At 36.2% G+C, this 14,367-nt stretch overlaps 1 protein-coding gene across 1 annotated transcript in view; it reads left to right on the top strand.

Moving 5' to 3' along the window:
• The window catches only part of USP34 (ubiquitin specific peptidase 34), a 241,399-nt gene that overhangs the window by 44,435 nt on the left and 182,597 nt on the right, over positions 1-14,367 (top strand). Inside the window, 3 exon segments of the mRNA XM_010863267.1 lie at positions 201-288; positions 10,809-11,165; positions 11,168-11,229. Coding sequence (XP_010861569.1) covers positions 11,132-11,165; positions 11,168-11,229 — 96 coding nt within the window. The 5' untranslated portion in view covers positions 201-288; positions 10,809-11,131.

Here is a 14,367-nt window from a genome sequence, read left to right as displayed (position 1 = left end):
TTTGGCTTTTTTTTTTTTTTTGGCCACTGTGTGTAGCATGCAGGATCTTAGTTCCCCGACCAGGGATCGAACTTGCGTACCCTACAGTGGGAGCATGGAGTCTGAGCCATTGGACTGCCAGGGAAGTCCCTGTTGACTTTAATACTGGTTTAGCATTGTTTATTCATAATTTAAAAGTTACTTTTTCTACTTTCTTTCAGTATCTGATATAGAAGGTGGTGATGGACTGCAGCTCAGAAAGGAACATACTCTCAAAATATTTGCTTATATCAATTCCTGGACACAGAGGTATGCGTCTTTAAGTACTTTGAAGACTAACTTTGTTAGTTGTATTTTATTTTATATTTTAATTTTTTGTTTTTTTTGGTCACACCCATGTGACTTATATTATCTTAGTTCCCCAACCAGGGATTGACTTTAACTCTTGGCAGTGAAAGCATGGAGTTCTAACCACTGGATCGCCAGGGAATTTTTAGTTATATTCTTTTTTTTTTTGAAAAGCTTCATTAATTCATTTAGGCCATGCTGCAGGGCTTATGGAATCTTAGTTCCCTGACCAGGGATTGAACCTGTACCCCTGCAGTGGAAGCTCAAGTACTAGACCACCAGGGAATTCCCCCTTGTTGTATTTTAAATTTACACTGTCATCAAATTTTTTCTTTAGGGTTTTGGTTTATATACCTTTTGTCATTAAATCACAGTTTATCAATATTAAATCTTCTCTGGTTATTCTTGGGATCATTCATGTTTTGCTTTTAAAACATGAATTGTTTAGAAATATGGGAAGGATTCTGTCATTACTTAGAAACATGGAAATGACTGAAATGGTAAAAAATAATTATTTTGAGAGATTGAACAATCATTATGTCATAGCTGGAGATCTATAACAAACTTAAACTTTTAAAACAGTATTATAGTAGAGGACACTTTGACCGTTCTGGGAGCTACTTTCTATTTGTTCCTTCCATAATAATTATGTATATTAGGTTGATTTTTAAATTTCATACAAATATATAGAGAGAATAAAATTGTACAGAACAGTCATTAATATAACCACAGTGTATAGCAGGGATTTGCAAATTACTGTTCCTCGACGAGTTTAGCTGGTCATGGCTAAAAAATTCTTTTACGTACGTATCTACTTGTTTAAAGATTCTTAGCTCTTCTGAAATTTTCTGGGAAAAAAAAATGTTTGAAGCATTGTATGCAGTGATTAATGAACACATTAAATACAGTAATAACAGAGGTGAATGTTGTGAGGTGACAGACTGATCATGGAGTTTATCAGAATAGTTTAATTTCAAATAGCATTTGCTTTACAGTAACATCCCTTTATCCTGTGTTTTCTCTTTCTCTCTTGTCAATAAAGTGGTGCTTGTATTTGTTCCAAAAAGATTATAGATTTTAAAACATAAGTGCCATTATTATTGGGCATCTCTTTGCTGAGTCCCATTGACCTGAGTTTCTTTTGACTTAAGTTTATCTGTGCTTGCTGTTTGTCCCTTTCATTATGGATAGGATAGATGATTGGATATTTCGTTATACTAATGATTTAAAATTAACATTAAAAATCTAAAGTATTTGCTGAGAAATGATACATTTGAGTCATAATTTTGAATTTATTGCAGCTACAGCTCGGTAGCAACATGTTATTTACTGGGATAAAATCTTATTCCTGATTTCAGGATTTATAAGTGTGCCACTAAATAAAATGAAATTCAGAGAATTATCATTTTCCTGGCATCTCACCATTAGTTATCAGTGGAGCTGAATGGGTCCTTTTCTAGTTCACATTTATCCTAGATGTATACTCAGTCCTTGTATCAGGAAACTTTAACTTGGAGTTTGTGGACTGGGAATGAAAATATAAATGAAATTTTGATATGTACAGTTTTAGGCAGTAATTTCGGAGAAGGCAATGGCACCCCACTCCAGTACTCTTGCCTGGAAAATCCCATGGATGGAGGAGCCTGGTAGGCTGCAGTCCATGGGGTCCCTAAGAGTCGGACACGACTGAGCGACTTCACTTTCACTTTTCACTTTCATGCATTGGAGAAGGAAATGGCAACCCACTCCAGTGTTCTTGCCTGGAGAATCCCAGGGACAGGAGAGCCTGGTGGGCTGCCGTCTATGGGGTCACATAGAGTCGGATACGACTGAAGTGACTTAGCAGTAGCAGTAGCAGGCAGTAATTTGTAGCTCTCACTGTAGAGACTCTGCCTTTTATCTGATGCTGTTCCGGAATATAGTGCTTTAGACTGTGGCCTTGGAGCCCAGTAGATGTGGCTTCCAGTCCTCCATCACCTGTATACTAGGTGATTATGACAAATTAGCTAACTTCTGTAAACTCTTACTTCCTTACTTGTGAAATGAGTAATAATAAAGCTACTGCTGTCTTCATGAAGTTGAAGAAACAAGATACTTAGTACAGTATCTAAACAAAATAACTTAATTAAACACTTATTTTAATTAAAATTGTTAAAACTTATTTTAGAAAATGAAATCTATGTTGAAGGGGTACATAAGCCAAAGAATGAAATGTCAAATTGGAAAACAGTTTGTCATATTTATAATGCTGTTCACATGTTGATAAGTAGCGATAGTTATTTAGCTGATAGTAAAAAATACCAAAAAGTAGAATATTACACTTGTAATCATTCATACTGATAGAAGAGAGAAGTGACAGTAAAATATCCAGTTGGATCGCAGTGCTGTATAGTAAAAGTTGTTGCCTGTTCGCCTGCTCTGCTCTCCCTGCTCCTGTTTCTCTCTAGGGTATCAAAAAATATTGTTGCTTAGGTTAAGATTGTGGTTCTTGTAGGGGATAATTGGCTACTAATAAGACAAAGTTGGAGAAGGTAATGGCACCCCACTCCAGCCCGTACTCTTGCCTGGAAAATCCCATGGACGGAGGAGCCTGGTAGGCTGGACTCCATGGGGTCGCTAAGAGTCGGACACGACTGAGTGACTTCACTTTCACTTTTCACTTTCATGCATTGGAGAAGGAAATGGCAACCCACTCTAGTATTCTTGCCTAGAGAATCCCAGGGATGGGGGAGCCTGGTGGGCTGCCATCTATGGGGTCACACAGAGTCAGACACGACTGAAGTGACTTAGCAGCAGCAGCAGCAGCAAGACAAAGTTAATTTACAAAAGAAAGTCTTAACTTGGTGGCTCATGACCATGGAAAATCCATCAGTGTACCTTCATGCACAAATGGACCCATGACATCTCATACAAAATGTTCTTTATAGGTTTTCTGGGAGAAAAGTGTTAACTTCCATAAGATTATGAGTGATGAAGAATCACTTTTCTGATATATTGATTGGCCAGGATATAGGTGAAAGAGAATGTTCACTTGAAAATGCAGTATGTTAAAAGTTTAATATTTATAGAAAGTTCGAAGGCTTTAATATTTTATAATTTTCCTCCTGTTTAAAGGATATACTTACTGTGAAAATCTTTTTAGAAAATACAGAAGATAAAAGTTTAAAAGGAAAATATGCCATCACCCAGATTGACAACTGGTAAATTTTTTTGGCATAACCTTGGTGTAAGGTTGGAAACAGTAAAGTTTAAAGTTTTACAAAAATGTGATTATAAAACTGTATCTTTTATAATCTGATTTTTTTTATGTGAACTGTGATCAGTCTCTATATCATCAAATTTTTTTTAAACTGTTCTATACTGGAATATAATCAGTTAACAATGTTGTGGTAGTTTTAGGTGCATAACAGAATGACCGTGTCATCCTTATTTCGTCATCATTTTTAATTGCTTCATCTCAGTAATATAGCTGTCACTTCTTTGTAAGATTTAAGTAGTTATGTATGTTACTTTAACAGATTATCATTATTTTATCACTATTGGAATGGGAAATTGGAATGAAATGGGAAATGAATTCTCAGAGAATGGGGAGAGAATATTAGAATAAATTTAAGAATATAAATTTGGAAAAGAGCATATATGGATATGAAAGGAAATGTCATTAATGATGAAGGCATTGATCCTACAAGGCAAAATCCTTCTTGTTGGAATTGCTGCCAGATTTTTTTTTTTTTTTTTGACTTGTTTAAAGCCTATTATAAAATAGGCTTATTATGTTTATATCTTGAAGATGCCTTTAGTAGCCATTCAGGTTTCCTCATTGTCTCCTGCTTGTCTACTTTCTAATCTTATTTCTCCCCTGAAAGAATTCTGAGTGCTAGGTAGGGGGTGATTCTTTGTATTTTCAGGCTAAAAATTGTACCTTTCTTATTTGTCATTTGTTACTTAATAAATATTTGAGGCTATTGCTTATTTTCATTGTTTTAATCAACTTTATTTTAAAACTGTTTTAGAATGGTTTTAGATACTACTGCTTTTGAATAGGTTAATGTATATTCTCCACTGTTTAAGAGTTTAGTCTTTATTTTGGCATTAAGATTGTGGCTAGTGGGATATTGATATTGACCACTATTCAAAGTAGTGCTTTTCAGAAATTAGCTCATAAATAAGCTTTTGCTAAGGTTGGATACTGTAGATGAATAGTTTTTTCTCATGTTTAGCAGTACCAGGCCAGGAAAATGTTAGATCTGTTGGAATATTTGCTAGATCAAATTATGGAATCCAGGTTGAAATAATTTAATTTTGACATATAGCTTCCTCATGAATGTGTAGTTAGTATTTTTATTATATTAATTAATGCTACATATTTTATGTTGGGGGCTTCCCAAGTGGCTCAATGGATAAAGAATCCACCTGTAATGCAGGAGACATGGGTTCGATCCCTGGGTTGGGAAGATTCCCTGGAGTAAGAAATGGCAACCCACTCCAGGATTCTTGCCTGGAGAATCCCATGTACAGAGGAAGCCTGGTGGGCTACAGCCCGTAGGGTCACAAAGAGTCAGATATGATTGAAGTGACTGAGCACACATGCATTTTATATTATCATTTAGAAATTTTTATCATTGTGTGTTCTTAAGTGTAAGCGTACTCCACTCACATAGGCAGCACAAAACTCTACTTAAGTAATAAAAGTCTTATCAGGCTGGTAGTAATAGGGGTAAGACAGAGAATAAAATAGGATAAGCTCAGGTAGTCAAAGGTAATATATGATTTTGGTGTACAAATACAAAGCAATATGTGTAGAGTTTAAAAAATAAATGGGAAGAAAAGGCCTGTAAAAAAGTCCATTGTCTCCTGTCTTCTCAGACCCATTTCTGTTTTCAATTCTTTAAAATGTTGGTTTTGACATTAACTTATTTTCTGAAATAGTAATTATATTTCAGCTATATCAAAAATCATATTTCTATTGCTTTATTAATTTTGGATATAATTTGTGAATTTCCTTTTCTGATGCATAATGGTTTCACCCACTTAACCTTCCCCATCCTCTCAATATAGTTATGTCAGTTCTTGAGGTAGTTCTAAAAATGAAAATAATTGCTCAGTGATTGCCAAAAAAGATGCTGTGATTCACTTTATACCTTAAAATATATCAATTGTTGTTTTCCTTTTGTTATTCTTTGTTTCATAGAGTTTAGTGGCTTGTTTTTCATTTGATTAATTTTCTGGGTGGGAATTGCTTATTCTTCCCCCAAATCTACAGCCTTTCTTAGTACTAGTTTTTACATTTTATACATCATTAAGTGATCTGTTATTTCTTTCCTTCCCTCCATCTCCTTTGGACTTCATCTTCCTACTCCAGTCTGTATTGATTTCTCATTAGGGTTACTGAAACAGCTATCTTCTCTTTAGATCATCCTTGAAATTTCTTTTGCTTTTCTGTTGTCTTGGATCTCTAGTTTCATGGATTGCATGCCATCTTTATTAGTTTACTTCTTTATTTTGTTTGGATGATGAGTTTTCTGAGAAAAATTACCAGGGAGATAAATGGTTTTTAGACCTTTGTGGCCTAAAAAAGAAATGTCTCTTCTGCCCTTACGTTTATTGATAACTTTTGTTGGATACAGAATACTAGATAGAAAATTATTATCTCTCAGAATATTGAAAGTGTTATTCCATTGTATTTTATCTCCTAGTATTACTTTGAGGAAGTATGCACTGTTTTTATTCCTGAGCTTTTCCATATCACTCTTTTCACTCTTCCTGCAAGCTTTTAGGATCTTTATCCCTCCTTGGCTTCAGAAATTTCATGATGATACGTGTTCTCGTGGGTTTTCAGTTCTGAATTTTATTTTTATTTCATAGTTTCCTTAGCTCTGTATTTTCTGCTGTCTTCTTGCAAATATCAGTCAGAAATTATACCTCCTTGATTGATAGTTTTCTTTTTCTCCCCATTATTTTTCTTTGCCTAGTCTACTTTCTGGGAGATTTCTTCAGTTTTACCTCTGGATCTACTATTGAATTTTACAAATTGATGTAATTTTAATTTTTTTTTTAAATTGTGAATGATATATAAGCAAAAGCTATATAATGCACATCTGTACACATTAAATGGCTCTGTTTTGTAACTGGAATGCGTTTTTTAACAGTATTCTGTTGTTTCGGTAATTGAGTATCTTTCATTTCTCTGAGGATATAAATTAAAACCTTTTTTCTTGCTGTGTTTTATCTACTGCCTCTAAACTTCTTTTGTTTGCTTTCATCTGTTTTTAGTGACACAGTTTTTCCTGGAAAGTCTTAGTATCCTTGGCTATCTTTTCATGGTTAAGAGAGGGCCACTGAAAAATAGATTGCAAGTTCTGTGTGAATGGGGCATCTCAGATTTTGGCATGTACTGTATGATGTGGTAAAATGTTGAGCAGACTTTATTATAGGCGTTCTCTCTTGGTTGTTCACATTTTCTAATAGCAATGTGAACATTTCTGTTAGAATAGAAATAGAATCTTTCCCCTTGGAGATACATTAATCTGATGGTTGGGCAGAGAAGGATACTTGAGTGAGGTTCACCATTCAGTCATAATTTTACATAATTCTCACTTTCATTTTCTTATCTTTGCCTTCTTCAGTATCTTATGTTCCTGAGTTTATCTTGTTCATTTTATGTACAGTAAGAATTTCTTCTTTTCCTGGGTCAGGTAGGGGTAGTATTCTTGCTGTCTGGAATGGGAGCCTGCAGGTTTTAACAGTACCTTTCATTTAGTCCTATTTCCTTTATTTCTACCTTCTGAGGTGTCTGAACCTCTTCAGTCCTGAGCTTTTCCAGTGTTCTGTGGGGTGAATCTTTTTGCTGATAGTTTTCTCCTGTGGCCCCTTCTAAGTTTGTTTATTTGGAACACACTTGTTTTTCCTCCCTTTTCTAACATCCAGAATTTCTTGCTGTCATCTTTTCTTCCATTATCTCTTTAATGATTTTTTTCCTTATGTATATTTGTAGTGTGATTTACAACATAGAAGAAATAAGTTTATTTGTAAAATCAGATTGGGCTTAACTGAAAAGGTGATGTTTTTGTTTTAAAAAACTGAAATTTTTTCCCTCCTTGTGTTGTGGGTGTGGATACAGAGAGACATGCTGAATTGAGAATTCAGATACCTAGACTTCTCAAAATTGAGGAGGCAGTACAATGTATAATTTATATAGTATATAATTATTTTAAAGATATGTGTTTGTGTGTGTGTATTATCTTAAATCCTCAACTCTCCTTGAATGTGTATATTTTACATCTGTAAGGACCTAGATCCAGTTTGTTACTTTGTTCATATATCAATTTAGTATTTTAAGATTAGTTTCCTAGTCAGTTATCAAACAATTTAATGCTCGTATCATGATAGTGTATTTTAATTTTATTATTTCTTAATTTTATTTTATACTGGAGTATAGTTGATCTACAATATTGTATTAGTTTTAGGTGTATAGCAAAGTGACTCAGTTACACATGTATCTATTCTTTTTCAGATTCTTTTCTTACATAGGTTATTACAGAATATTGAATAGAGTTCGCTGTGCTGAATAGTAGGTCTTTGTTGGTTATCTATTTTATATATAGTAGTACATATATGTTAATACCAAGTTCCTAAATTATCCCTCCCCCCTACCTTTCCTCTTTGGCAACCATAAATTCGTTTTTGAAGTCTGAGTTTGTTTTGTAAATAAGTTCATTTGTATCTTTTTTTTTTTTTTAGGTTTCACATATAGGAGATTATCATATGATATTTGTCTTTCTCTGTCAGATTTACTTCACTTAGTATGATAATCTCTAGGTCCATCCCTGACAGTGAATTTTTAAAGTAAATTTGACTCACTCTTTGGCTTTACTGATCTGAACTCTGACCTTAAGTTTGTTTTTTTGAGGAGAAACTCAAGATGCCATTTTCACTAAAGATAGTCAAATGTATGATTCTTCCCTTTGACCTTGGTCTTTCCTAAACCTAAAGAAAGAAGCTATTCATCAGAAAAATGTTGATTAATGTGTTTTTCTTCTTGTAGATATTGTAATATTATAGAACTTAAAGCTGGAGGAGGCCTTAGAGATAAAATTCCTTTCATTTTGCCATCTAGAAAATAGTCCTGGTATATCATTTGTGTATTTCTGTGTAACAAAGTACTCCTAAATTAGTGTTTTAAAAACAACAATAGGAAATTCTCTGGTGGTCCAGTGGCTAAGACTTTTGCTCCCAATGCAGGGGCCTGGGTTTGATCCCTGATCATGGAACTACATCCCCCATGCTGCAACTAAGTCCTGGCACTGCTGCTATGTCGCTTCAGTCGTGTCCGACTCTGTGTGAGCCCAGAGACGGCAGTCCACCAGGCTCCCCCGTCCCTGGGATTCTCCAGGCAAGAACACTGGAGTGGGTTGCCATTTCCTTCTCCAATGCATGAAAGTGAAAAGTGAAAGTGAAGTCACTCAGTCGTGTCCGACTCCTCGAGACCCCATGGACTGCAACCTACCAGGCTCCTCCGTCCATGGGATAGTCCTGGCACATCCAAATAAATAATTGAAAAAAAAACACACAAGCATTTCTTATCCTGATACATTTATTATCTCAATTATAAACATTTATCATCAATTACTGTATGAATAGGAGTTTGGAAGTGGTTTAGTTGGTTGGTTCCGGTTGTAGTCATGACCTTACATGAGACCGGAGGATCTATTTCCAAGTTGACTCCCTTTCATGGTTGGCAAATGGGTGGTTAGTGGAAGGCTAGTTTTTTCTCATGTGGACCTTGCTTTGGCCTCCTTGAGTGTCTTACATGTTAGCTGGTTTCCTTCAGAGTGAGTGATCCAAAAGAGCAAGGCAGAAGCAAGGTCTTTTATGACCTAGTCTTAGATGTCACACATTGTCATTTCTGCCACATTCCGTTCATTGGTCATTAAGTCTGGTCCACATTCAAGAGGAGGAAAATTGGGCTTCCCTTTTTAAAGGGAAGAGTGTTAAAGAATTGTGGCCATACTTCAGATCTTCCACATCTAGAGAAAAAGAAATTATTCTTATATGGCTATACAGGAAGTTGGTGATCTTTTTGGTACAGTAAGAGTTTTGATTTGTTTTGATAAATAGATGCAAATTGTGATAGTCGCTTAACTGTCATTTGTCTTTGTATACATTATAACGTGGTACTTGTGTATCATTTGCTTATTGACTCACCAGACCCCTTTGATTATCTGTAAAATGCTAGGCACTGTTCTAACTGAACATGTCTAAGAGAACTATAATTATGTGTAATAATTAGACTCTTATTATTTTTATTCTTGTTTTTTACTGGAACTGAAGTAAGTGTGTGTGTAAGTGTTATTCCTAAACACTTTTGATCTGCCAGATAGGGTAGGAACGTCCTTCTAAATAGCCTTCAGGTAAATTATTATTTTTGGCCACTGCACAGCTGGCATGTGGAATCTTCATTCCCTGACCAGAGTGGGAGCACAGAGTCTTAACCATTGGACTGCCAGGAAAATCCCAAGAAAATTATTTTTTTATTTTTATTTAGAAGTTTTTTTTGGCTGTGCTGTGTCTTCATTGTGGTGCAGGGGCTTCTTGTGGCATGTGGGATCTTAGTTCCCCCACCAGGGATTGAACCTGCATCCTCCCTTTGGAAGGCAGATTCTTAACTACCGTACTACCAGTATAGTCCGCTGCAAATTATTTTTAAATGTAACTTAAAAAAAGAAGCTTTTGTTGGGGTATCGCTGATTAACAAACAGTGTTGTGATAGTTGCAGGTGAACACCAGAGGGATTCAGCCATACATATACATTTATCCCTTCTGCCCCCCCAAAATGTAAACTTTTTTATTAGTTGACAGCAAAATCCCTTATGTAAGATAATGAGTCAAGTTTACTAACAAGGTATTTTATTATAGTCAGTTTCCTAATAACTTATTAAACATGCATTGAGTACTTAGTCCTTAGAGAAGCAAAGATACAGCCGTAATTCTTGTTCTTAAGTAGTTCTTTGTCTGGAGGGATAAGTGTTAGTCGCTCAGTCGTGCCCAACTCTTTGCAGCCCCATGGACTGCAGCCCACCTGGCTCCTCTGTCCATGAGATTTTCCAGGCAAGGATACTGGAATGGGTTGTCATTTCCTTCTCCAGGGGATCTTCCCAACTCAGGGAATGAACCCGCGTCTCCTACACTGCAGGCAGATTCTTACCAACTGAGCTACAACGGAAGGGAAGTCTAGAGGGATAGATAAAATATAAAACTGAAGATGATAGCTGTCAATCTAATCTAGTGACTTTTTACCAGTATCAGTTTTTGGTGTGATGCTATCTTTTAAAGTTTTTATAGTGCTACTCTATCAGAAGGGAGGAAATAATTACTTGAAAATAATATTTTAGTATTTACTTTTTTAATACTGTTTTTTAGAAGGATATAATTGTTGCCTCTTTAGGAAGCATTTATTAATTAAATTTTTTTTTCTCTTGTAGGCAATGTCTGTGCTGCTTCAAAGAGTATAAGCATTTGGAGATTTTTAACCAAGTAGTGTGTGCACTTATTAACTTAGTGATTGCCCAAGTTCAAGTGCTCCGAGATCAGCTTTGTAAACATTGTACTACTATCAACATAGATTCCACATGGCAAGATGAGAGTAATCAAGCGGAAGAACCACAGAATATAGAAAGAGAATGTAATGAGGGAAGTACAGAAAGACAAAAATCAATAGAAAAAAAATCAAACTCTACAAGAATTTGTAATCTGACTGAGGAAGAATCTTCAAAGAACTCTGATCCTTTTAGTTTGTGGAGTACAGATGAGAAGGAAAAACTCTTACTGTGTGTGGCAAAAATTTTTCAGATTCAGTTTCCCTTATATACTGCTTACAAGCATAATACTCATCCTACTATAGAGGTATGTAAAAATAGGTATTGTGAATTTTAAGTAATACCAAGTCATGGTTATGTTGGTAATTTCTCACTTACGAATAAATATGAAGATAGTCATTATTGATGGAAAATTATAAAAATCACTATCGTTATAAAAATTATTTTGGATTTCTTCAGAGCATTTCTGTAGCGACTTGTGTTGAACATTTGCTCAGTGTAATTCTAATAAGGAAAGATTTATAAATTGAACTCATAAAAAGTAAACTATCAGTGATAGATATTTTGCTAATGTATATCTATGTTCTACTTACTGTGACTTTCAAAAACTAGTAATTGAGGAAAAAGGACATGGAATTTCATTCTTAGAAATGTAGGTTAACAGAATTTGGAATTCCTTTTATAAAGAAAAAATGCTTAACAAATTATCTGTAATTACTAGTTTTAAATAATAGTATTTTCTTTTGCATTCAAGATGCTTTACTTATTCCACTAGTGATTTTTTTTCTCTGCCTCCCTCCCTTCTTCCCTCCTCCACTAGTGATATTTATACAAGCCTTTCCGTCTTAGGTTTATTTAGATAATGGCATTTATTTCTCCATATAGTAAGAATTGAAACAGTTATGTGATAATGTATTATAATAATGGCTTAAAACAATAGTGATTATTTCTCATGATTCCATGGCTAGCCTGGTTATTTCCTTTGTTGGTTTTTGTATGGCCTCACTTAACGCAGTTGCCTTTATTTTGGGAGTTGAATGGGTTTGAGAGTCCCAAGATCGTCTCATTCACATGTCTGATCGTGCTGGCTGCTCCTGAGGGCTCCTTGGATTTTTCTATGCATGACCTCTCATTCTTTATTAGGGTAGCCTGACTTCCTTACACGACAGTCTTAGCATTGATCCAGGAAGGCAAAAGTGGAAGCTGTCAGTTCAGTTCAGTCGCAGTCGTGTCCAACTCTTTGCGACCCCATAATCACAGCACACCAGGCCTCCCTGTCCATCATGAACTCCCGGAGTTCACTCAAACTCATGTCCATCGAGTCGGTGATGCCATCCAGCCATCTCATCCTCTGTCATCCTCTTCTTCTCCTGCCCCCAATCCCTCCCAGCATCAGGGTCTCTTCCAGTGAGTCAGCTCTTTGCATGAGGTGGCCGAGTCAACTCTTTGCATGAGGAGGCCAAAGTACTGGAGTTTCAGCTTTAGCATCAAAGTCCTTCCAAAGAAATCCCAGGGCTGATCTCCTTCAGAATGGACTGGTTGGATCTCCTTGCAGTCCAAGGGACTCTCAAGAGTCTTCTCCAACACCACAGTTCAAAAGCATCAATTCTTCGGCACTCAGCTTTCTTCACAGTCCAACTCTCACATCCATACATGACCACAGAAAACACCATAGCCTTGACTAGACGGACCTTTGTTGGCAAAGTAATGTGTCTGCTTTTGAATATGCTATCTAGGTTGGTCATAACTTTCCTTCCAAGGAGTAAATGTCTTTTAATTTTATGGCTGCAGTCACCATCTGCAGTGATTTGGATTCCCAAAAAATAAAGTCTACACTGTTTCCACTGTTTCTGCATCTATTTGCCATGAAGTGAAAGGACCAGATGCCATGATTTTAGTTATCTGAATGTTGAGCTTTAAGCCAGCTTTTTCACTCTCCTCTTTCACTTTCATCAAGAGGCTTTTGAGTTCCTCTTCACTTTCTGCCATAAGGGTGGTGTCATCTGCATATCTGAGGTTATTGATATTTCTTCTGGCAATCTTGATTCCAGCTTGTGTTTCTTCCAGCCCAGCGTTTCTCATGATGTACTCTACATAGAAGTTAAATAAGTAGGGTGACAATATACAGCCTTGACGGATTCCTTTTCCTATTTGGAACCAGTCTTGTTCCATGTCCAGTTCTAACTGTTGCTTCATGACATGCATATAGGTTTCTCAGGAGGCAGGTCAGGTGGTCTGGTATTCCAGTCTCTTTTAGAATTTTCCACAGTTTAGTATCATCCACACTTTGGCATAGTCCATTAAAGCAGAAATAGATGTTTTTCTGGAACTCTCTTGCTTTTTTGATGATCCAGTGGATGTTGGCAGTTTGATCTCTGGTTCCTCTGAAGGTGAAATTCACAGTTCATGTATTGCTGAAGCCTGGCTTGGAGAATTTTGAGCATTTCTTTACTAGTGTGTGAGATGAGTGCATTGTGTGGTAGTTTGAGCATTCTTTGGCATTGCCTTTCTTTGGGATTGGAATGAAAACTGACCTTTTCCAGTCCTGGGGCTACTGCTGAGTTTTCCAAATTTGCTGGCATATTGAGTGCAGCACTTTCACAGCATCATCTTTCAGGATTTGAAATAGCTCAACTGGAATTCCATCACCTCCACTAGCTTTGTTCCTAGTGATGCTTTCTAAGTAAGGCCCGCTTGACTTCACATTCCATGAAGTCTGGCTCTAGGTGAGTGATCACACCATCATGATTATCTGGGTCGTGAAGCTCTTTTTTGTACAGTTCTTCTGTGTATTCTTGCCACCTCTTCTTAATATCTTCTGCTTCTGTTAGGTCCATACCATTTCTGTCCTTTATTGAGCCCATCTTTGCATGAAATGTTCCCTTGGTATCTCTAAGTTTCTTGAAGAGATCTCTAGTCTTTCCCATTCTGTTGTTTTCCTCTATTTGTTTGCATTGATCACTGAGGAAGGCTTTCTTACCTCTCCTTGCTATTCTTTGGAACTCTGCATTCAGATGCTTATATCTTTCCTTTTCCTGTTTGTTTTTTGCTTCTCTTCTTTTCACAGCTATTTGTAAGACCTCATCAGACAGCCATTTTGCTTTTTTGCATTTCTTTTCCATGGGGATGGTCTTGATCCCTGTCTGCTGTACAATGTCACGAACCTCCGTCCATAGTTCATCGGGTACTCTGTCTATCAGATCTAGTCCCTTAAATCTATTTCTCACTTCAGTGTATAATCATAAGGGATTTGATTTACATCATACCTGAATGGTCTCGTGGTTTTCCCTACTTCTTTAATTTCAGTCTGAATTTGGCAATAAGAAGTTCATGATCTGAGCCACAGTCAGCTCCTGGTCTTGTTTTTACTGACTGTATAGAGCTTCTCCATCTTTGGCTGTAAAGAATATAATCAATCTGATTTCGGTGTTGACCATCTGGTGAT

The sequence above is a fragment of the Bison bison genome, unplaced genomic scaffold (assembly GCF_000754665.1).
Source record: "Bison bison bison isolate TAMUID 2011002044 unplaced genomic scaffold, Bison_UMD1.0 scf7180017864489, whole genome shotgun sequence".
NCBI classification, from domain to species: domain Eukaryota; kingdom Metazoa; phylum Chordata; class Mammalia; order Artiodactyla; family Bovidae; genus Bison; species Bison bison.
Note: the sequence above shows the minus strand (reverse complement) of the source record. Positions and strands in the feature narration are given on the sequence as shown.